At 42.2% G+C, this 25,048-nt stretch overlaps 1 protein-coding gene across 12 annotated transcripts in view; it reads right to left on the minus strand.

Moving 5' to 3' along the window:
- Nucleotides 1-25,048, minus strand: part of TLE4 (TLE family member 4, transcriptional corepressor) — a 141,655-nt gene that overhangs the window by 105,500 nt on the left and 11,107 nt on the right. For 8 of the 12 annotated variants that reach the window (XM_023627160.2, XM_023627159.2, XM_023627153.2 and 5 more), the window contains exon 5: nucleotides 1,015-1,077. The exons of the other annotated variants lie outside the window; for them this stretch is intronic. In XM_023627160.2, the coding sequence (XP_023482928.1) occupies nucleotides 1,015-1,077 (63 nt within the window). The remainder of the gene's footprint in view (nucleotides 1-1,014; nucleotides 1,078-25,048) is intronic. 12 annotated transcript variants of the gene reach the window in all.

Raw genomic sequence — 25,048 nt, forward strand, 5'->3', positions numbered from 1 at the left:
ATCTTACCTGAGCAAATGAACCTTTCCAGCACTCCCACCTAAACTTTGTAACTAACAGAAGTAAGCAAACACAGAGAAAAAAAAGCCAGAAGGAAGTCACCAGGCAGTAGAAATGCGTCTCCTCATTCCACTGTGGGTACCTGCAGACAGCATGCACTTCCACTGGGGGTGAGCAAGAGAAAGCGAATGAGTGGACACCAGCCCTTGGCAATGGGTGAGAACCATGGTACCCAGAGCATTAAGTCCACTGAGTCTATGCTGCCTGTCTTTTTCCAAATGAACCAACAACACAGACTTCATCAGGTAATAATAAGTTTTTGTTTTGTTGAGGAAGATTAGCCCTGAGCTGACATCTTGCCACCAATTCTCCTCTTTTTGCTGAGGAAGACTGGCCCTGAGCTAACACCCGAACCCATCTTCCTCTAGTTTCTATGTGGGACACCTACCACAGCATGGCTTGCCAAGCGGTGCCAGGTCCGCACCCGGGATCCGAACCGGAAAACCCCAGGCCACCAAAGTGGAATGTGCATACCTAACCACTGTACCACTGGGCCGGCCCCAATAAGTAACTTTTTCAAAGCAGCTAGCCAAAAAATTGCATTAGTTTGTTTACTGTGTAAAGCCTTTCTACTTGATATGTCTTCTGCCAACTCCTAATGCCAGTGATAAAAGTGTAGAACAAGCTCCTGTCCCTGGGAAACTTTTCATTTGACCCTATTAGATGCCATTATGACAAACAGTCAAAATTCTGAGCAACACTATGTCATCCAATGACAGCAAAATGTTTTACCAATTGAATTTTACTTTGCACATTAGAAAATATTCCATTATATAAACAATTATATGGCACTGCATATTAATAAGGTGTAGAAGTTGGAATGCAAACACTGTATCTTAGAAACGTGCAATACAAACACCAAGAGACAAGGCCAGAGAGTCAGTTCCACAATCCCTTTTCTGCAAAACCGCTACAATGGCACCTGCTGGCCCAGGCCCAGAAACCAGCTGCCTTACCTCTTGGGACAGGAAAGGAATGACTTGTGCACAGATAGCATTCAGTCTCTTGACAATCTCTGCCTGCAAAAAAAGAAGAAAAAAAAAAAGGAAAGAAAAGCAATAAAGAGAACAGTCAGCTGGTTACAAATTCCCGAAATATTAACAGGATGATATTAAAAAACACTTTATATTCTGGCTGGCATATTTCCTAAGGAAGAGAAAAACTCTCATCAGCAAGCCTATTAAAAGGAGTCAGTGACAACAGTGCCACATTAATAGCACAATTTACTAACCAGCATTCATCTTAAAAAGTCAACTTATTCAAGCACCAGGACAACATAAAAAGGAATTTTATTTTCATGACTGGAAATCAGCTTTCAAAAGCCTTCAACAGGACCCTTGTTCTTTTTAATGTGGTTTTTCCTAAGATTTTAGTTTAGAATGTAAAGAGACATTCTTCCCCACATCCCAGTGCCTCTCGATGAATAACTCACTAAACTTCTGCATCTGTGAGCTTTGTTTCAAACACAGGCACCGGGACTTAACAAAATCCCCAACCTCCCAAAGAACGGCATCCAACTAACCCAGTAAGTTGATTAATTCAGATCCTTAGTTTTAAATTCTTGGAGGATGGCATGTTTTCTTCAAGCATAAAAAATGCCAAATGTGTACCAACAGGGTTTTCACTGTGCAAAGTTTAGAACATGCTAAAATCTTCCTGTATTTAGCAGAAAGCAATCTGTATGTATATGAAGGTTAACCTTGGAACATTATCATTGTACTATAGATCTTCAGAAGTTCCAATAATGTCAGGTAACAGAGTTTATTCTCCAATAATTTTTGTAAGTACAAAAATTTTATACCAATAGGATGCTACACTAAGTTAAAAAAAAAGAAAGAAAAAGAAAAGAACTACCATCAAGTTTTTTTAAAAACCTCCCCAGAGCTTCACTGATGTTCATCTTAATTTGTATTATCAGATGGCTCCTGATATTCTTTGACATGTATGTGACATGTAAATATGTGGGTTTTTATATACATACATACAAAATAGCTTCTATTTTAATAATGCGATGGGGTAAAGGAGACAAGTGTTGAGAGGCAGAAAACATAAAGCAATTGCTATTCCCGAGGTTCTTAAAATAAATTCCATCCAGGGTCAGTTCCTCATTTTATAAGAGGACAAACATGCTCTTTTTCTTGCTAAGTCATGACCAGAATGACAGTGACACTCTACTTATGCAATCTAGGTTTCCGTCTTTCATCAGCAACCCTTCTGACTTTGTAGCTATGCAATCTTTTAAATGCCAGCACCTTAAAAACTTTGCCAGCCGAGAGAAAACACAAATTCACCATGAAGTTTCAAACCTAAGCTTTCCATTCCAGTCTGCATTCCTAAGAGGATGGACAAAAACGCAGCACCAATAAGCAGCAGTGAATAAGGACCCAACTGTGCTGACCTGATTTAATTTACTGCACTGGCCCCATGGAGCATTTAGCTATCCTTTAAGAATGCTTAAACCACCATGAAAAGCTGCAATGGGAATCACCAAACCACTCTCCACCTGGACGAACACAGCACAGTGGCTATGGGGTGACATTCCAGTGTGAGCTGAGAAAAGAGAGCAGCATTCACCACACTGAAGGCACTGTGTCTCAAAGGCGTTGGCTTGTTAAGCTTTTTGTGGGGAAAGGTGGAGGGGGAGAGAATAAAGATAATGAGACACTTTGGGGCAGACCAAACTGATAATTCTAATGCTTAGAACCATCTGCCAAGCATATTTTCCTCATTATGTTGTTTACATAAATAAAATAGTCCCTTGCTGGAAGGGTTGAAAAATGTGTGGGCACATAAGAAAACCGAGTTCTTTAGTTTGCCTACATAATCTAGGCAATAAAAACTACTCTAAGGAAACTTACTCATCTGGCAAAATAAAACCGAAGGTATTTATTTGGCTCCTTTCATTTTGGACCTAGAGTATTTTAACTCTGAGCAACCATGAAAAAAAGAAATCTACATTTTATTAAAAATACATGTAGAAAAGTAGAAAAGCTGTCTTATTGATTCTGTATGTTAACATATACAACAGAAAAGGGGAGGGGGGGAGGAATCTTCCAAACTCTTTAAAGGTCTCCTTTTGTTTAAAAGACTTCTTAATTTCTTTAAGTTGTCCTGCCAAGGCATTTTCATGGTCAGGCTAATTGGCGGCAGGGCGGGTGGGAAGTGTGTGTGATTTCATAAAATTAAGCAGGCCATTCCTCACTTTGAAAGCTAAAGTTGCCTCGGAAACACTGCGGCTTCCGTGGTCATCTAATTCTGCCTCTTTTGTCCCATAGGACCCAGCTTTAGGGAGGCATCATTTATTTACAGGCCTTTCCACTGGGCTTCAGGGATCAGCCAATAATACTGTGGACACACACTTCTAATGGCCTATGTTTTGAAACTGAGTCTAATCTAATGGCGTGGGGCCCAAACTCCTTTTCCAGCACAGCCATTAAAGGATGTAGGTTATTGCTGTTGTCACCATTGATATTTGTCATTGTAATGTAATTAGGGCCCTAAAATGATGCATTACAGCCCTTGGCACAGCTTCTATTAAAATCTTTTCTTCTGCTCACTGAACTGCGACCTGCTTTCTGATGAATAACAGACAGACAGCTTTAGGGTAAGGAGCAGATTCATCAAAGAAGAATTTTTCAGCTTTGGGGAAAGAGAGGGGAAAAAAGGCAACCTAGGAGGAAAAGCACTATGGGAGGAAAAGCCACAATACACATTTGAATTCCATCTGACCACTTGAAATTCTGATTGCGTCTGATGAATCTTGCTTAGACAATATATTCCCAGTCTTCGAATCACATGGTTAATCAGGGCTCTAATCTGCTATCCATCAGCCTATGCCAGGGCTGCAGCTTCCAATCAAATTTATTGGTGATGTGGCTCATGCATCCCTGAGCAAGTACATTCACAGATAGCCCATTTAACCAGGCAGAGACTCTGAAATACTGCTGTTAGGGTTCCTGGATGTTATTGCGGTATTGATGCTTTACGGACACTGCTAAACGACTGTCTGTAGATGCCCATGAATATTCCAAAACAGCATTAATGGCCCCAATAAAAGGACAACTGTTCATGCCAAAATATAACAAAATGATTGTTTTTGCAGCCAAAGTTTGTCAAACATTAACAATTTTTGACACTTCCATGACATCTTCCCCTATCCATCAAAATATTCATTTAAAAGTTCCACACATAGTATTTTCCTACCCACAAAATTCACTACCATTCTATTTTCTCCTCTAATTTCCCATCTTTACACCACCCTCCAGTAAAAAGAACCAATAAATATGATGACCATTTCCACTAAAAAAAAAAACCTATTTGGGCAAGATATCTTAGAAAAGGGCAACTTGGCAAAAAACGGCCCTCCATGAAAACACCCTGGCTGTGCACCCAACACCTGGCACATGAGCGCTGACAGGCTAACTCACTCCCAAGTGGTGACGGCCACTCAACTGGGAGCATGACCATCAGTAATGAAACAGGAAAACACTGGGAAGAACTTTTCGTCCCTTTTTTCTTCACACTCCAACTCAAGAACATTGGAAAATTTATTAACTACCTTGCATCATGTGAAAGCAATGCCACGCACTGAAAAGAAACGCCACAATTCAATCACTAGATTAAAAAGCAACAACACCAAAGCACACAATATCCAATATGTATTTTCTTTATCACTTATAACAACTTACATTAGTCATTTAAGTAAGACAAAAACTAGCTAAGCCTACACTTGAATTAAATTACATCCCCTCTAATAGCCCTAATATAATAAAAATCTAATTTTTATCTAGATTATTTCCGCCTATGATTTCCTTAAAAAATTAAACAAATTTTAACAACATAATAAACTTGAGAGAAAGTACAGATAACTTTATTTTAGTAATCAGAGACATATATCAAAAGCAATTGTTGGTTTAAAAAATATTTCTCATCAAAATAAGAACGCTACTAAACAGTATTGTTGAAATAAAACAGAATAACGAAACATTATTAGGAAGCAGCCAACCAGCAAAAAATAAACAAAAAAAACCCTCAAAGCCCCAACAATTATAGTTTCAGGAAAACATTCTTGAAGAATAACCTTTTACAATTAATTTGTTTTCTACAACAGTTGCTTTGCCGAAAGACTTTTTTTAAAAGATAAATTTATTTTTTAAGTGTTTATCAAGAACATATACTCATTCATTATATACAAGCACTTTTAAAAAATGAGGAAAAATTCCTTCTTATTCTGTCTGAAATCCTTTTTGGAATAAGCACAAATAAATCTTGCAACCCTCTCCTTCAGCCTCCTTTTACCACTACAGAACCAGGACTGCAATTTTTGATATCAGTCAGAAAATAAATTATCTCAATTTGTTCATAGATGTGTTCCAAATTTTCTGAGAAATTCTGGAACTGAAACTGCCTGCCCCTAGATTAAAAAGCCAGAGGACTAAGGAGAAATTCCTCCTGACTTAATAAAAATCCAGACTAAAAATAAGGAAAAATATTCAAGTAGTACTATTTCTCAAAACTGACAACTCAGTTTTTATCTTGTCATCAAAATTCAACCTTACAAAAGAGATAAGAACATGTAACAAATAAAACAAATTTTACGTATTTAAAAAAAAAAAGACTAGAATAAGGCTTAGAGTTTAGATCAGAGGTATTGTCAGCACTGCTAGCAAGCTGGTAAACCAGACACCCAAGTTTTATTTTAGTTGAGGTGCTTATTTTGTGCAAAATACTTTATATTGCTTAATAAAACAATAAAATGAGTGACAACATTGTAAGAATCAATTTAACAGGACATCTAACAGGTCCCGAAAGGACTGTTTCAAACGACTAAGACTTTTTTTGCAAAGTATTAAAACTTTTTAAAAGGTCTCATCATCCTACTTCCTCTAAGAGAAAGAGGTACTGTCTAGGAGTTCTCAGTCTTACTTGAACAACATCAAAGTGCCAATATTCAACCATTTTTTTACCCACCCACCCTCCCGCCTCACCCAATGAGTTTAACTAAAGCAATGATTCTAACAGTAGTCCTCAAGCACTAACAATCTGCTTTGTGTTTTCAACGCATATTTATGCTCTTTTACTGCATGCTAAGTGTGCCATCAAGTACCCTGTGCGCAGCTCAGTTAATTGCATACACTGCAGTACCCCATCTACCGGTGCTGCTGTTTGTGGTGCTGGAGCAGGAGCGTGCAGGACAATGTCCTTCCCGACGAGTATCGCAGTATACCTACACTTCATGAAACTATCCCAATCTGTCCCCAAAGGGGAAGCTGTACTTTACTAATGCATTTTTGCACTGGCAAGCAAAACGTGCCCCTTCCTCTCACCTCCCGAGCTTTCTAGAAAGTCTTTAAGGGAAATGCCAGATATTTGCCTATTATTCTACCTACATCTTCTGGGCCCTGGTTATTGTGTTTAAATATGGCTTCAAATGTTAAGAGTGATATATCATCAAGGTTGAGAATGATGATTTTTGTGCCAGAGAACTAATTACTCTTACAAGGTCAAATCATTTCAGTTATCAAGTCTGAAAAGCATTGTAACCAATGTTATCATGGTTATACTCAGCTTCACCAGAGGGAAAAGGTAGGGAAAATGAAAAAAAAAAAAGGGAGGGAAAAGTGGGATTCTAGCAGCAGGGGAAGGAAATGACTTCCCCTGGTGAGCTGAACCTCAACCTTCTTGGAACAAGGTGGAGCTGGTCAGAGAACGTGATTAATCTGAGCAGTGAGACAGTCAAGTTCACTCCTGGGCCAGGGTGGCACAGCAAGCCTTGCCAGCTACTTTCTGCTTTCTCATCTCCTCTGTCTCTGAATGTCTTTTTTTTTTTTTTGGGTCCTACTCCTTCCCACTGACATAAATGTACAGGCGCCTCTGAATGCTCATTTACAATTAAGCATTTCATACCCAGCAACAGTGGAAGGGACAAATATTCCTTGTGCCCAAAGTAGAGGAAGATCATTCACCTTGATTTTTCCCAACATGATTTATGCAATTAAAATGCATGTGAGAGATACCTAAAGACGGAGAAGCTCTGGATATTGGAACAAAACCAAAAAGAAAAAAACCACAAATGGTCCTTACCAAGTTCTCCCAAGGACACCTATGTACAGGAGAGCAATAAGCCCCTTGCACACACTGAGACCCAGGCTCTGTTTTCCAGCCTATCCTCTGAGGTTAGGCTAAAGGCTTCCTTTTCTGTTCCCTTCCTGCTTATCTCCATTTTTCAACAAATCTTCATCCATATCCATGTTCCTCAGCATATCCTTTCCTCTCATCCTAGCACAGCCTCTCTTAGTTTCCTCTTCCTCTTCCCAATTATATAAAATTCCAACTCTTCGAAGCCATCATTGCCACGAGACCCTTCCGTCCCCTTAGACTGTTTTCTTGCCTTGATAAATAGCTTGGCTCCTATCAAAATCAGAGTTTGGCTCTTCCACTGTGTGCACTCATACCGCCTGCCAACCAGGTCCAGGCACAGTGGGCAAGTGAATCCATGGGCCCAGCCCGGCTACGGCAGAAAAGGGGAGAAGCAGAGGCCTGATCCTGGCATCAAAAAAACGGAGATGAACAAAAAGCATGGCAAGGACAAGGAGGAGTCCCTCTGCCTGGAACTGCCTTCCCCAGATTTGCTCAGGGCTCATTCCCTACTCCTCACCCCAGTGTCAGCCCACAGGACACCTCCTCAGGCTTCTTCACTCACCATCCCTATGGCTCCTTCTCCCAGTCACTCTCTGGCCCAGTACAATCTTTTCTCCACAGCATTTATAATCATCTGAAATTATCGCACATTATGTTTTTGTTTACACGAACCAGAGTAGTGCTTCTCAAACTTTAATATACATACTCATCACCTGGAAATCTTGTTAGAATCCAGCCTGGAGGGAGGCCTGGGAGTCTACACTTCTAAAAAACTCCAAAGGGATACTGGCAATGTGGGTCTGCAGACCACACGCTGAGGAGCAAGGTCCCAGAGAATGTAGGCTCAAGGAGGGCAGAGCTATCTTTTGTCTATACCCCATTGCCTGGTGTATAGAAGACACTCAAAAAAACTTGTAGAATGAACAGAAGAAACTGCAGTTCAAGTTAGGTGGTTGGAAATCTCCTGAAATCTTCTGCAAGCACGCCAATCTTGTTTGGGAATAGAGCACTTCAATCGTAAAGGAACAGCCATCTGGAAGACCTGCTTATACTCTGATTTGATTTGTTTACCTGCCCAACACCATCTTTTCTGGCATTTAGGATGCCATGCTGCTCCAAAAGAATACTAGGTAATCACAGTGGGCCACAAAAGGAAATGCAAATTCACTCTGGACAATTTCTGACTGATAAGTAAATGATTAAAATTTCCATTCTGAAACCTTGGCAGGCCATGTGTTTTAAAAGATTACTTTAGAAATACAATAAAGGAGATGCCACTCAACCCCCTTCCTGAGATTACTCCCACCAGACTGTGATCCCCTGACCCACTGGAAATGAGGTATCTGTAAGAGGGCACCTTGCACGCTGAGTCATGACAAATCTCCATGATGGTACCTCCTGAGTGAACCCATGTGATAATACTAACAGCACAAGGCAAGGCCCTCACCATGTGCCAACACCCTGGTCTCACAGGAAGACAGAGCAGTTTCTGATAATTCGAGGTGTCGTGGGTCACAGGGACTATACACACTACCTCGGGTGCAGAGCAGTTCACATATCTCAACCCAGCTCAAAAGCTGGACAGCCAGAGCCGGGTATGGCGAACGACGGACACAGCTGCAGCAGGAGGACCCCTAGGGAGAACATGCTATTCGAATCCCTTCCCAACAAGTCCAGGAATTGATGCAGCATCACACACACGGGATCCCACGTACAGATTCAGACACACAAATCCACTCCCTACCGTCCCTGACAAACCTGTGTGAATACACTCCCTGTGGGAGGCTTCTAACAATTAGGAAGGTTTTACTTAGAATCTACTAATTTCTTGTCTGTTTTTTGTGGGTTTTTGTCATTGGTGCAGTGTATCCCACACAAAAGTCCAATGTTACTCCCTGATCCTCACCCACACTCTTTTACTGACCCCAGCACACCAAGAGAAGCCGCCTGCGACAAGCTGGTTAAAAAATTAATAAACAAAAAACAAGTCGCATACCACGGACTGAGAACTCTCTACAATCAGAAAAATAACAGCATTTTCCCTCTAATCAGGCTCACATTTACTTTTGCTCGTTTTCTTCCTTTCAGTACTTTACTAGGCAGGTTGAGAAAATTAAAGGCGTAGGAAACTGTCGTCATGGATTTGTACTCCTGCATCCGAAGTTACTTTTAAAATGTATTTCAAGCTGCTTTGAAATTAAATTGTGCACACAGTTTAAAACATTTAAACACGTGTACCTTAGAAAAAGCCAAAACCATGAATGTATTACTGCCTTTCTGTCCATTCAATAAATATTTATTATTAAACACTTACTATTTGTCAGGCCTATTTTAGGTGCTGACACAAGCATGGAGACACAGAGGTGAACAAGACAAATGAGTCCCTGCTGTCATGGAGTTCACATTGTAGGGACAGGAGAGAGAGGGAAACACACAATTACACGAGGAGGAATTTCAGATACTGAGAAATGCAAAGCAGAAAACAAAGCATCTAAGAGAGAAGCCTCGGGCAAGGGGTGGGTCTGGTTTAGATGAGATGATCAACGAAGGACAAATAAAGAAGTGACTTAAAAACTGAGATGTGAGGGGCCAGCCCGCTGGTGCGCAGAGGTTAAGTTCACACGTTTCGCTCTGGCGGCCCGGGGTTCACCAGTTCGGATGCCAGGCGCGGACACAGCAGTGCTTGACAAACCATGCTGTGGCAGGCGTCCCACATATAAAGTAGAGGAAGACGGGCACAGATGTTAGCTCAGGGCCAGTCTTCCTCAGCAAAAACAGGAGGATTGGCAGATGTTAGCTCAGGGCTAATCTTCCTCAAAAAAAAAAAAAAACAAATACTGAGATGTGCCTGGAAGCAGCATTGCCCAAAGCAGGTTCTATACCAAGTCTTGCAGATATTAACAGGTATTATGTAGACACAAAGGGCTCCCTGATCTGACAACTTCACAAAGCTTAAAGTTAAACAAGTTTTTTTTCCTGTTGGACATCTCAGTCTATCATTTGACAACGTTAGTTATAACCTTTGGAAAGGGGCATATAAAATGCAGTACTAATCAAATTTCTTTGACTATGGAACTCTTTCTTCTCAAAGGCCTTAGAGATTATATTTCATGGGAAACTCTGAGCTAGTCAGCGGTTTGCAGGCCTGGCTTTACAATAACGTTACTAGTGGATCCTTCACAAACCCCAACAGCCAGGTCTCACCGCAGACCAATGAGCTCGCGCTCTCGGAGGGTAGAACCCAGGCTTCAATATTTTATTTTAAAGCTCCCCAAATGATTCTACTGGACAGGCAGGATTGAAAAACCATTCAGCTAGAGTGCAGGATGCATGCAATAGAAAACAGAGGAAAATAAGGACAGAAAGGGTTCACTAGGGTCAGACTGTGGAAGGTCTTGAATGCCACGCTAAAGAGCCTGAACTTTATTTGGAAGGCAGCAAGGACCTATCAAGGACAATTCCTGGGAAAGCTATGATAAATGCCAGACAGGAGGTCAAGACACTCCAGTGCGTTTCTGCCCTCCACCCTCTTCTTGCCACTGATTATATTTGAGTGGCTGTGGAAGGACAGAAGAGATTTATAACCACAAAACATACCACAAGAGGAAAGATGGAGGATGAAAGATAATTTCAGAATAAGAACAATATGAATTCCTGTAGCACCACAGGCTTAGGAAATTCAACCAGATGTTTTCACATATCAGCTCATTCATTCACTCCTACTCTAAGCTAGCAGCTAAGGAGAAACAGCAGCGAATGTTGAACTGATTTGGATCCTTGAAGTGTTTATAATCTAGTTCAGGTGAAGACCAAATGGACCTAAACACAGTAACAGACACCATGTGGTACCTAGGTGGGTACACAGAGGAGCCCTAGAAATGCAAAGGTGAGGGAGTGGAAGAAACCCCTTTTGGCTGAAGTCATTACAGTGGCTTTGGGGAGAGAGCAACATGTGAGCCACATTAATTCCACAATTTTCATTAACTGTCTACTATACTAGCCATACTAGGTTTACTATACTAATTATTCTAATTGTCTACTACACTAGGCACTGTGACAGTCCAAGAAAAGAGTAGGGGAACAAGATAAGATTTAGAGCCCATAACCTAGCAAATGACACAGACATTGGGAAAAAATACAGAATGCAGGGTATTTTAAAATGCTTTCCAGAGGACTCTGTTTCCCTGAGGGTGCAGTGAGTCTGCTAGACAAAGGAGAGAGGGATGGGGGAAAGGGCAAGGGCAGGCGAAAGATCAGCCTGCTCCACGAGTGTGGGACATTCACGCTCCTCCGACAGGGCAAGTGAAAGCGGCAGCACGAGATGAGGGTGGAGAAGCAGACCCAGGAGAGCCCAGTGCTCCTGGGATTATCTCCACCTGGGTCAGACCAGTTACACATGGTGAGAGTCACCCTAAATATGGTGGTCAAAGCACTGACCACGATCGTGATCCTCCTGATCCTCCTGATCCTCCTCCTCCTCCTCCTCATTTTAACATTCACGGAGCTTCCTCCGTGCCAGATATTTCACTGAAGTGTAAAACAATTTTAAGAGGATTATTTCCGTCCTCATTTTACAGATAAAACCAAAGAATAAAGTGGTTAAGTAATTCACCATGATCAGATAGCTGGAGAGAACTAAACAAGTGCAAGAGTAACTGGGAGTAGACTCCAGACCAGCCGACTGACTGGGTGTGGCTAATGAGTGAGGGAAAGGCAGTCATCAGCTGCCTCCACGTTTCTGACTTGAGAAACTGGGTGGATGGTGTTGGGCATTTCCCGAGATAGAGATGACTGGACCACAAGCAAGCTAGTGGGGAAGGATGTCACCTGGGGACATGCTGAGTTTAAGTACTTGTGAGACAGTGAAGGGAAATGAGGACTGGGTTACACAGAAAGGTCTCAGAGGAGAGATCTAGGTTGTAGGAAAAAACTGGTGGGTGGAGGGCAAAAGTGGTAAAGAGACACATTTGCAAAGAGACAGATGGCAACCAGACTTTTGGTGGTGAACACGATGCAGTCTATATGGAAGTCAAAATATAATAACGTACATCTGAAATTTATATAATGTTATAAACCAATGTCACCCAGTAAGAAAAAAAATGGGATTCATCTACTCAGCAGAGTGGACAACATCACCCAGGTAAGGAGTAAAATGAGAGGACAGAGCCATGTTGAGACACTAGCTGGATTTCCAGGAGTGGAGAAGGGTCCCTCAAGAATGACTCCATGCAGACAGACACAGAAGTGGACCCTGAGCTCCCACAAGCCCAGATCCAGGAGCGGGGAATGCAAAGGCTGCAGGCACGGCCATCAGCCGCGAGGTCAGCCAAGCAGTCCAGCCAGACAGGAGGGGCTGCTGGAGAGTGTCGGTGAGGCAAGGAAAGGAGACACTGCATAGGGAGAGGCAGCAGCATGCTGTGACTTCACTAGATTTGGACAATGAGAGAAGTAAGGAACTTATGACTCCAACGTGTAAAGCCATGGTGCTCCATCCAATAAGATAGGGAAGTCACAGGCCAGTTTCAAGGTTCGCTTTGCGGGACAGCAATGGAAAGGCAAGGGAAGCATCCAGACTCAAGTGACAAAACATTCTGGAAAGCACACCAGACATTGTGAATGATACAATAGTGGACTCACAAATCCCAGGTTGACTCTAATTACTAATCCAGCTGAACCACGACTTTAAGCAAACCCCTAAGTGATCTGGGACTCCATCTCCACAACCATGAAATGGGAAGAATAATAGCAGTCCCATATCTAGTTGGCAGAAATATTTATGAGTGGAGACTTACGAATAAAATCCCTTACGGTAAGCATTTCTGTCCTAAGACAGTACTGAGATCAGATAGTGCTACAAACTGGGCAACCGTATTGTAAGGTATCGATTCAAGCTCAGGGCTCTTCCTCTCTCTCAATCAGGAAGGCAGGCCTCACTAACTTATACGACACCCAGGAAGGGCTGTGGATCTAACGGAGGGTGGGGGCAGACTCACTGGCACAGTATCACAGAGGACAGTGCCTCTCAACCAACTGCAGAGAGAGAGGTCACAGGCCCAGCCCCAGAAAATCTGCCGTTTCTCCACTTTCTTGCACTGTGACCCAGAAAAGACATTCTCAGTATTTATGTTTTGCTACTGGCAAAGGATCTCTCTTCCTCTTTTCTTGGTAAACAGATACTTGCCCTGGATGCAGTAAATTTTATATATAGTAGTAAAAGCAGGCTGGGGGGGAGAAGAGGGGTGGAGGGGAAGTCAGGCTTAATTTCAAAGCTGCTTGCAATTTAAGACTACAGAATAACAGTTATGTGAGACTTACAGAAATATGTTTTTTCCACCAGGTAGATGGTAAAAATAAAAACCAAATCTTCTGAGGCAAGTTATTAAATTACAAAGAACTCAGAAGTACTTTACAGCTTCCTATTTGTGAATCTGTATCAAGTGCCTTGACTTAACTTACTATTTTGCACATGACCATACCACCTTGAACTTGATCTTTAACCTAACTTGCCCTTAAACTTACGTTTTTATTTTTTAGGTTACACTTTATTTTATGAACTTCAATTTGTCTATTCCTAATTTATAAAACCACCCTGTTAAATCTTTTGATTAATTATTCTTTTTTTCTTGTTCTTCTCCCCAAAGCCCCCCAGTGCATAGTCGTACATTCTAGTTGTAGGTCCCTCTGGTTGTGCTATGTGGGACGCCACCTCAGCATGGCCTGATGAGCAGTGCTATGTCCACGCCCAGGATCCGAACTCGCCAAACCCTGGGCTGCCCAAGCGGTGCGCACGAACTTAACCACTCAGCCACGGGGCCGACCCCTAATTAAATATTTAAAGCAGAGCTACTTAAAGTAGTCAGTGCCCAAATTGTGATCCATCAGCAAGAAGATAAAGGGCTTGTGCCAGAATTAAATCAACTGTTGTTTACTTCAGCTAGATGGGATTTTTTGTTCTTTGGTTTTGTTTTTGAACAGTAAGGACAGGCCTGAAGGACGTGGTATGTTGACTTCTAGTCTGGCACAGCTCCTATCTAAGGCCCACCTTTAGCAAACAGTCCACAGACCACACTGAGTAACGCTGCTCTGAAGCCACACTCCTACATTGCACACTAGAATTTCTTATTGCCTGGGAATTTAGAATAGGTGATAGGTATACTCCCTCAAGGCAAAAAAAATTCTCCAACACAGCCTTAACAAATGGGACGTTCCCAGACCCCCTGGTTTACGTGGAGAAGCTAAGTGTCCACAGTTACACTTAGCTACTTAAGAGTCGATGACGGCCTCGAAATCAGGGCTGCAGACACCCCAGCCGGGGTCTTCCCGCTAGACCCGCTGCCTGCTAGTCTGACGCTGTGCTACAACAAACAAAAGCAAAGGACTACAGTTATAAACAGCACTTTCTTATGTCTAAATGACACGGTTAAAGAAGAGCACGGCAAATGTTCCAGCTTAAGTACGTTTGCGTTTCTTCCACAACAAAATACACTTCAAAACGGGAGTTATCCTTGCTTTACTTATGTTTAATAAATTTCTGCAGGGAATGTGCTCGTATTAAAACAAAATGTACTACTTCATGATTCTTTCTGCCCATTTACCTAAAATATTGCTCAGGAATTAGAGGTCAATATGGGCAAGGTAGCCGTTAAGGGATGATGAGAGAGAATCTGAAAGTCTAAGTACCGATTAGAGCGGTGTCTCGTAAGCAGAAGAGGGAGAAATGAAAAGCGCCCCTCTTCTCTGTAACAAGGGACCAACCCACCAGCCACCAGGTGGAGCTCAGTGAGGCAACCTAAAGCAAGGTACCATTAAAACGACTTCATCTGCCGAACCCGTTCCAGAGGTGCATGTCTGGAACTTAAGCAATAAGAGGTTATGCAGATATTACACTACCTATCAATCTTGATACCCTAGATAAGGGGTCTCATTCAAGCAGCACGTGAACTCTCGTGTACTACATAAACTATACTATGGAAATAAAAAATGACAGAAATAGAAGAAATTCTGGAGATTCTCTGGCTCCTTGCTACTCAAAATGAGGTCAGTAGACCAGCAGCATGGGCATCACTGGCGTTAGACTGGGGACTATCAAGCAGGGCTCCAGACCTGCAGAAATCGAAGCTGATCGTAATACGGTCCCCAGTGACCGACAGACACGCTGAAGTTTGAGAAGCACTACTCTAGTTTGCTGGTTCTCAACCCTGCTGCACATCAGAATCACTCCTGGAACTTTTAGAAAATGCTGATGCCCACATCTCAGGGTAAGGGGCCCAGGAACCAGCATCTTATAAAACATACTGATCCAGTTCTATCTGCTCCTTTTATGGATATGGACGAGGAAGTGAGACTCAGAAAAGTTAAATGATTTACCCAAATCACAACGAGTTACTCACTGCATTATGAGTAGATCCTAAAACACATTTAGGATTGTGCTGCCCATAAAAAAAAGCTGAAGAAACCATAAAGTTACCAATAAATCAAAATTAATTTTAAACATAAGTTTCCATTTTACTATAGACTTTTTTGTACTTTTAAAAGAAAGAAAAACATACTCATGTTTATTTTATGTATTACCCTTTCAACCTTGACCAGCAGTTTTTGATGGAGTAGGGGAGCATGATTCTCCATCAGCCGCAGCACAACTGATGGAGACACAGTACAGCATCTGTCTGGGTCAGCAGTTCCACCAGAGTGGTAGGACCATGCGTGAGTCTTTCCCTTTCTAAAATTCCTCTAATGTGAATATACCACTTTTTTAGCAAAAGACCAAAGCACTTCAAAACCAACTGTTAAAGACCTCAATATAACTTAGATTGTAAAGTCCAAAAACAAGGACAACTGCTCTGCTTACAAAAGTTTCCAAAAGCACAAAACTGATACTTAGCACACCTAACACAAGAGACTTTTGCCATAACTGCTGACCCTTTTGGTGGTTGCCGATTATGTCATTTCATTTAAATGGCCCATAAATTAACACTAGATACAAGTGGGTGTGGTGAGAGGTGTGGGTGGAGTAAAGGAAATTAAAAGCTGCGGTCAGACTCGAAAAAAATACCCCATAAAGCAACGTATGTTTCTGACAGTTGAAACAGACTGCATGACAGACATCAAAACCACATTTCCGCATGTTTTTTTTTGGAATGGATCTGCGGCTTTATGCCACCAAACAATATTTTGGTTTACCAAAATGTACTCTCTGGCCTTTTTAATTTCATGTTTACTTAACTTTCCTTACTATCACTGCTGTTCTCACTCAACTACAGCAGCTTAAGACAAGCATCTAAAAGGGGAGAAAGGTCTAAAACACAGAATGTGCTTCACTTTGGGGGGAAAAAAGAAAATTAACCACACATATCATACACAATGACTAAAACATCCATTGTAATTTCAGTGTTCAGCTCATCAGGGACAAAATGAACAATGAGAAAAATTATTTCTTTTGAAATATAGTAGTTTCTCAAGACAATTATAGACTTACCCTCATATTTACATGCAATTTCTCAACACAAAAAGGACATGAAATCGCTGACCTATCCACAGTGTTGGCCAAATGATACAGCAATTTAAAAGAAAGAGAAGAAACAAACGACTGGAGCAACGAGTTTCCATAGCTGACGAATAATTTAGAGAATTCTGTACCTATTTTTAATGTTAAAAAAACCTTTAAAAGGGAAAAGTCAAAAATCAGATCATTTGCAAACTCCCACTATGTATCTATATAAAGGTAATGGCAGTGATCAAGCAAAATGACAAAGGGAAACACTTTCTCATGCATTGACACAAAGGTCAAACACCTTCCTTATTAAAACAAGTTCCTTAAACCGTTGCCCACAAAGGGCTGCCTGGCAAGGTCCATTGTGGTCTGGATGTAGAATAAAGGCACAATACAGGTCTTGCTGAAAAGGAATCCTTGAGGTTCTTGGCAGGAGTAGAGATTTGGCAGGAGATGAAGGGAAGGTGCTGATATGGAGGGATGAAGGCGAAGAGAAGCAACAAGCTCCCCTTCCTTCCTATCTCTTCCTTCCACCACTCCCTCCTCCCTAGGCATCTCACCCCCTAGCATAATCAAGATGAAGTGTCACCCGCAAGGTCTCTTTTTCTAATGATACCGTGATTCTGCCAGTCTGCTGAGGTCAATGTCTCAGGCCTTTCTCCTATGTATTTCTACATCCCTCATCCAATGATTTGCTGGGTCACTTGGGTTCCTCCTTTCCAGTCCCAGGTCACCTCCTCAACCCTGTCCCTCTCAAGTCATGTCCCTCTCCACACAAGTCATTTCAATCAACATTTATTGAACATTTGTTGTCAGGCTCCATGACAGCTGCTGAGAACAAAGCAAATTAGCAGAACAGACATGGTCCCCGCCCTAGTGCCTGCTTAACCTTCCCTCTGCTTTCCTTGGATAGCCCAGGTACTAGAACTGGCATTCAAGCCCTTCTACAACACAGCCCAAACAAACCTTCTCAACCACTCTCTCCTCTATCACCCAACCAAGCTGGAAATGCTAACCAGAGCCTGAATATACACAGCACTTTCCTGTCTCTGGGACTACCACTTGGAATCCTCCCTTTCCTTTCTTCCTGCTTAAGTGACCCCCTCCTCTGAGGTCCCACTAAAATGTCCCTATATCCTGCATAACAGCATCCTTAATCACTCTGGAACCAGAAAGACTTCCTCCTTTTCTGCCTACGTCACAACAGCAGCATCACCACACACTGCCTTACAGTCTCCACAATGGTCCAAATGCCATAAAATCTCCAGGGAGGCAAGCATCTACCTCTCCTAACTCCCTAGCCCTCCAAGGGCCCTGCACGACTGCAAGGTCAACTAGCATTTGTGGAATGAACGAACAAAAGCCATCGCAGCCTTTGCTTTCCACCTGAGGCACTGAAGACTGACTCTTACCAAGCACCTCTCTCAATGCAGGACGAATAAAACCACCTCACAAGGATTAAATTCTTTTCCCGGTTTAAGTCTTTAGGTTATAATCATCTTAATCTTTGCAGGTCCAGTTCTAGATATTTCAATTTGAGAAGCTAAATGTTTCCATTTAGAAAGTTGATTTTTTGGGTAAGCCTCAAACAAAGTGACAAAAGCATGCTCCCAGACTGTAAAGTCAAATATTAAAGAAAAAGTGGGATTGATAAATCTAACCTGGAAAGCTGGCACGAAGACCATCTTGCAATCCAAATTCTACAAACTCTTACCGAATTTCGTTCTATACGCATCCTAAACCGAAGCAACATATCCTAACAGTGCTTGCTTAGTTTACAATAAAACCCTATCAGCTCTGCTTAGATCTCATGAAAGGAGGTCCTAACTATGGGACTCCTTCTTAGGCCAGCAATAGCAAGCATGTGGAAATGAGCTGCCATCTTAAAAAGCGAAGTTTTGTACATAAATGTACTATGCCTGACCCAGCCTCTCCTAAATCTGAAACCTCATAAACCTAAGAACAGGCTTTCAAGGAAGTAGAGCCGTCATCTCCACATTCCGGGAATCCACATAAAGGTGAAAGCCAAAGAAGGGCACTCTGGAATTTTGCAGGACACAATTTCTCCATTAAGAAGCCCCAACAAGGGCCAGCACTGGTGGCCAGTTGGTTAAGTTCAGCGCACTCAGCTTCAGTGGCCGGGGTTCAGTTTCTGGGTGCAGACCTACACCATTCTGTTAACGGCCATGCTACGCTGGCAGCCCATATACTAAAAAATAGAGGAAGATGGGCACAGATGTTAGCTCAGGGCGAATCTTCCTCAGCAAAAAAAAAAAAAAAGCAGCAGCAGCCCAAACAACCATTTTGTCTTCCCCAACTCAGCCAAAAAACGTTCAAGCAACTAACTGTGGAACTGGCACCATATTTTTTAATGGACCACTTTAGGTGAACTATAATATTTTTGGAGGTTAACCAAAGTAGACACACTTAGAGGTTATAAATCACACTCCAAAACAGTTTTATGTCTCAAAAAAATCAAAAGCCTTTACAATAGTCACCTACAATCATAGCACAGCACAAAAGAACATACAGGGTGAAAAAGCAACCCCAAGATCAGTGCCCAGACATTCAAAAATAAAATAAACCCGTGATCTAGACCCACTGGCTACTCAGAAAACTCAAGGTTCCATTTTGTTTATTACAACGTGATCAGGACTAGACAAAGATAAGCACAACACACTTGGACATATCCAAGAAGCTAAGTGAAAGAGTAGGACTATTTTGCAGCAAGACCTGCCCTAATCCCTCAGCTGGGGCAGATCAGGCCAACGAGTCATGCTGAATTCTCAGGTGGCCCAGTCTATCACATACATCTTGACACTAACCAGACGGTGTCCAGGAGAATGGCTGAAATGACTTGAGACTGTTTGGCATGGACAAAGGAAGGCTAATAATGAAGGACAACACTTCTGAAAAAGTATCACCTAGAAAAGGACTAGGACTAATTCTGGTGCCCTCGATGGATAGCCAGGACAAACGGGCCTCACTTAAAGCAAGAAATTTCCACTAGTCCAACAGTTCCAATGAACAAGTCTATTACTCTCCCTTCTTTAGGAAAAAGATATTTACAGAAGACCACCTAGCATCCCCATTTGAACTTGAAATAAGAGCCCAGAAAGAGAGGAAAAAACCTGAAAAGACAGGCATGGTTCAACAGGTTCTCTCAAAATGACCTAATTAACCAGAGAAGCCAGACAAGGCTGATTCTTGGCCTCTACCCATTAGATGCCAGTAGCACCTCCAAGTTGTGACAACCAGAAGTATTGCAGACACTGCCAAATGTCCTTGGGCAAAAGGAAATGACCCCATTTGAGACCACTGCTCTAGTGAAACAGCTCTCACCCTCCTTCGTTTGGGTGCTGGTTTCCTCACTAGATCAATGAGTGCTTCGGACTCTTCTCCCACAAAGGCACACAATCTTACAATCAGTTCAAAGACTATGTGGATCCTTTAAAAATCCAGCCAAGGACGCCCATCCTATTCTCACCCCAGGCAGGCACTCAATGGTTTTTCAGTCCTCTGGACACTCCCATGTGGTTATAAAAGGTACTGTGCCTGTTTTAGAAATTTCATGCTCGGAAGTACAAAATATCTACAGGCCTATCTATGGTCACCAGGCCATGAGCCAGCAGATTAAAGATGAAGTGATCAGTTCACTAACCCAGTGAACTTTTCACAAAAAAATTATACTATTTTTCTACAACCTGGAATAACTAACCAATCCATGGCCATGTGCATGGCTCTGCAACCCTGGCTGAAAAACTACACTCAACCCATATTTCCACTCAACAGTTACACTAGGAGGGGCCAGCCCAGTGGCCGAGTGGTTAAGTCCGCACTCCGCTCCAGCGGCCCAGGGTTCCAGTGGTTCAGATCCTGGGCGCAGACACGATACGTCTCATCAAGCCATACTGAGGTGGCATCTCACACAGCACAACCAGAAGGACCTGCAACTAGAATATACAACTATGTACTGGGGGACTTTGGGGAGAAGAAGAAGGAAAAAGAAAACGAAGATTGGCAACAGATGTTAGCTCAGGTGCCAATCTTTGAAAAAAGAACAAAACAGTTACACTAGTAAAAAGTCCTGAAGCAAAGAGTAAAGGAACTGCTTTGCGAATTAATAACTGAATCTGAAAACCAAAGCTATTTCTACTTGTTAAAAAAAGTGTTCCCCCCACTGGTATGGCTAGTGAAGCAGTCAAGGCAGGGCGCCCATGCAGGGAGGGCCAGGTGGCAGAGAGAAAGGCCTTCAGCTAACAAGACTGCTCCCCTCAACGCCGCACTTCTCAACAAGGATGAGGGGGCAGGGAACGTGCTGATCTGAGAATTCAAAAAGTATCTTTCTGATACAAATATATACCCAAACGGAGAGCCACTATTATTTGTAACACTTAAGCTCACTGTGTTCAGAACTCAGCAGACTAAGTTCATACATTTAAAAAACAAAAACAAAACAAAGCAAGCTTATCATACTAAAAAGGTTGCTTAGGAGGCAGGTTTTACCAATGGTTCAGAACACGGGCTCTGAGGCCAGACTGCCTGGGCGTGAATCCCCAGTCTGCAACCTCCTAGCTGCGGGGCCCTGGGCAGATGGCTTAGCTCCTCTTTACCTCAGTTTCCTCATTCACAAGGAGCATAACCAGATCTCTTCCTCAAAGGGTTATGAATTAAACAAATACATCTGAAGCATCTGGTGCCTCACCTGGTATGCTGTAGGTGCTCAATAAACTGTTGTTATTATTAATATTTGCCAAAGATACACATATGGAAAATCTGTAACTATGTGTAGTCACTGATAGGCTCTTGGCCTAGAGAAGGACATCTAAGATATGACCATACCTATGACAGAAGCAACACAGCACATGGTTCCAGGTTGTAAAAATGGCAATATTAGGGTTTTTTAGCAGTCTACAATAGCCTGACACCGTGAAAGTAAGCTTATTCAAAAAAGAAAAAATTAATATTTCCTCATATGTAAAACTGATTCTAAACCTTAACTTACTGAAATGGCATGCCTCTGGTGTCAAGCAATAAAATTAGGGACAGACTTTTTGCTAAAGCTGGTCATCTTTATTTTTATTTTTCGCTGGTCATTTTTATTTTTTTATTTGCTGAGGTAGATTCACTCTGAGCTAACATCCACTGCCAATCTTCCTCTTTTTATATGTGAGCCACCACCACAGCACGGTCCTGACAGACGAGTGATGTAGGTCCATGCCTGGGAAGTGAACCCAGGCTGCTGAAGCAGAGTGTGCTGAACTTAACTACTAGACTACCAGGTCATTTTTAAATCATATGATGTTACAGCTGAAAGATACTGTAGAAATAAATCATCATCTGGAAATGAATCCAACCCTAAATTTTAAAAATGCCGATCGCCAGCTCAAGGACCTGTGTCAGAGCTCTGATGAGAACCCCTAACCTCTGACTGCCTACCTAGGCTTTTTTTGCTCATTATGAAGCCAAGTCCTGCCCAGAGCTCAGACACAAAGCTCAGACACAGGTGGCTGACATTCAGATGCAGAGTGCTACAGGAGACACAACGAAAGGAAAAATTAAACCATTCCTTCAGTTCTTCCAGCATTCCTTCATTCACTTCCTCTAGCAAGTTCCAAACACTATTTCAGCTGCAAGAGACAGAGCAGTAACAAACACATCCTTCTCTCTGGAGCTTACACCTTAGTCAAGGAGCCTAATCTCCACGTGATGCCCTCCATTCATCACTTAAAAAGGCCAAAACTAAACATGCCCCCCTTCTTTTATTTTCCTACGATTAACTTACCATAAACCAAGTTGAAAAGTCCAAACCTTCCCTAAGCAAAGGACTTCTGAAAGGACAATGCAAGCAACCCGAGCACTGAGGCTCTCAAGCTTGTTGCAAGCCAGTGTACAGGCAGACTTTACCCTTAGCTAGAGAAACCGACATCTACATTGAATCCTGGAAGGGTAACTAACCCCAGGAGCTAATTACACAACAGGTAATAAACTACTACACATCTCCTTAACATTTTGGGAAAAAATTATTGGATCACATTATAATTCATACAATTTCAGAAGTTGTATGATTAAATTTTCTTAACATATGCCAAGGGAAAACATAAAAACTGATCACTTTAAAGCAGCACTGGTATTATATTATGTATATACATACACATATCTTTATATGACATGTTTTACAATAAGTGCTCTAGTTCTGCATCAACATTACTTTACCCTGAATGCCGGCCCTAGGAGAATCAGTGAATTCTGAACCATCCACTAATTAACTGCGGAACTCTGTCACTTAACATCCCAGTCTCATTTTACTCACCCCCAAGATGGGGAAAATGTGTTAGCAACATTACTGGGACTTCAACAAAACATGGATGAGAAAGTACCTTGTAAAATATAAGGTACTACATAAATATTCATTTTTACTTCTAGCTTCATTAGGTTAATTTTGGACTTAAAAATAAAAACTCTGAAAATAGGTGTTAAAAGGGACTTTCTGAGACTAAAAAAGAAGTGATAGTAAGTCTCAATTTCTGTTCACTGGGTCATAGGAAATAACAAACCAAAACCAAACAGTCATTTTAGACCAAAGGAGCTCAAAGCGGTCCCAGCCTTCACTTATACTCTTGTTTTAAGCTGAGGAAAGTCGGGTGCTGTGAAGTTAGGGTACTCAGCAATATCAGAGCTGGTTACGGCCAGGTCAGAACTGGAACCTGAATCTCCTGACTTAGTCCAGTGCTGCGGGGAGGAAGGAGAGCATGCTGGTAGCAGAGTGCTCCAAACAGCTTTCGGAATACGGCAGCAACATCTATCAACAGTGATCTGAAATCGAGTCAAACCCAGGATATATGTTACTGGCTGGCTGATATCAACAAGCTATTTAATCTCTTTCTCTCTCAGCCTCCTCATACACAAAATGGGAAATAAAAATACTACAATCTCATAAAGTTGTTGCAAGAATAAGCTAAATATCACCTGCACGATAAGCTCTCTAAAATGGCTTACTGTTATGATTATTACTTTCAACAACACTTTACCATCTACACTAATAAAAAACTAAGGTATCTTCAAAGTTCCTTGTCTCTTGAAAAGAACTAGAAGCTTGCATTTTTCCTGATTTTGAGGGAAGTTAGCTAAACACACCACAGTATAATTAAGATCAATATCTCCCCACACTCACCCAAACCACATGTACAGAGACCTTTAAATAGTAAAAGAATTCTTCAGAGACACACTGACTAGTGATGGAGTGATGTTCAAACTGAATTTTAAATTCAGTTAGGAAGGATTCATGTTTTCATCTTTAAAAAGGCAGATTAACCATGCTAAAATACATATATTCTACTTTAACTATCCTTCCTCACTCCTGAAAGGCACCCAGCTCAGCTTTTACTTCCCGTTTCCACAAACTTAACAGGTAGTCACCACAGGCCTAACTGGGCGTGGAGGCTCAGCATTTGTTATCCTGCAACCTAAATATGCCCTTAAAAACATTAAATCACACATATTCTTGGCTAGCTCAGGCTGAATGCAAGTATTCCCTCATTCACGAGCACCTACTGTGTGGCAGGCACCATTCTCAGTACCAGGGACACAGCAGAGAACAGCAATAAACGCCCCTGTTCCCACGGAGCTTACGTTCTAGTGGGAGAGAGGAGACTGGCAGGAAACAAGTTTCTATCTAGCCTAGTGTTCGTATGGTACAGTTCAGGAATGCGGGAACAGACAGCTTTATTAGGCGCTTTGCTAAAAGTGGATGTAGGCTTTGCATTTTAATTTGCGGATCGCAGTCTCCCTCAGGCAGGGCCCGGACACTGGAATGGTAAAGGGGAGGAGAGGGAGGCTCTGCACTCACACACAAACACACAGATCAAATCTCCAGCTAGAGATGACACTGTAACACCTCGTGGACTGCCAGGAGCATCCCTATCTTCTCATGTTGCATACAGCCAAGAAATCACAGAAACCAGCTCACAATTTGCTGTTTGGAAACAGCACAGTCAGTGAAGGGAGCCCTGAAAGGGAACTCAAGAAACCTACTATTACCCTTTCTGCCAGCAATTCCCGCCCCCCCACCCCCCCACCCCGCCCTGGGCACAGTCACTGACCCGCATGAACCCTGGCCTCCCCGCCCGCATGCTGATCCTCCCATACTGTGACACAGGGCCAGTCTCTTAAGCCCTTAAGCCTCAGTGTCATCTGTTCAAGGAGGCCAGGGGAATGACACTGCTTGGCAAACTGTCGAGTACTCCACTGACAAAAGCTATTTAAATAAATACATGGATTCAAGCTTGCTACTTGCTTTACAGGAACATCAGGAAGATTAAGGAGAACATATAAAATGCCTTAAGCTCTCTGTAAAGAAA

This window comes from Equus caballus, chromosome 23 (genome assembly GCF_041296265.1).
Source record: "Equus caballus isolate H_3958 breed thoroughbred chromosome 23, TB-T2T, whole genome shotgun sequence".
Lineage (NCBI taxonomy): Eukaryota > Metazoa > Chordata > Mammalia > Perissodactyla > Equidae > Equus > Equus caballus.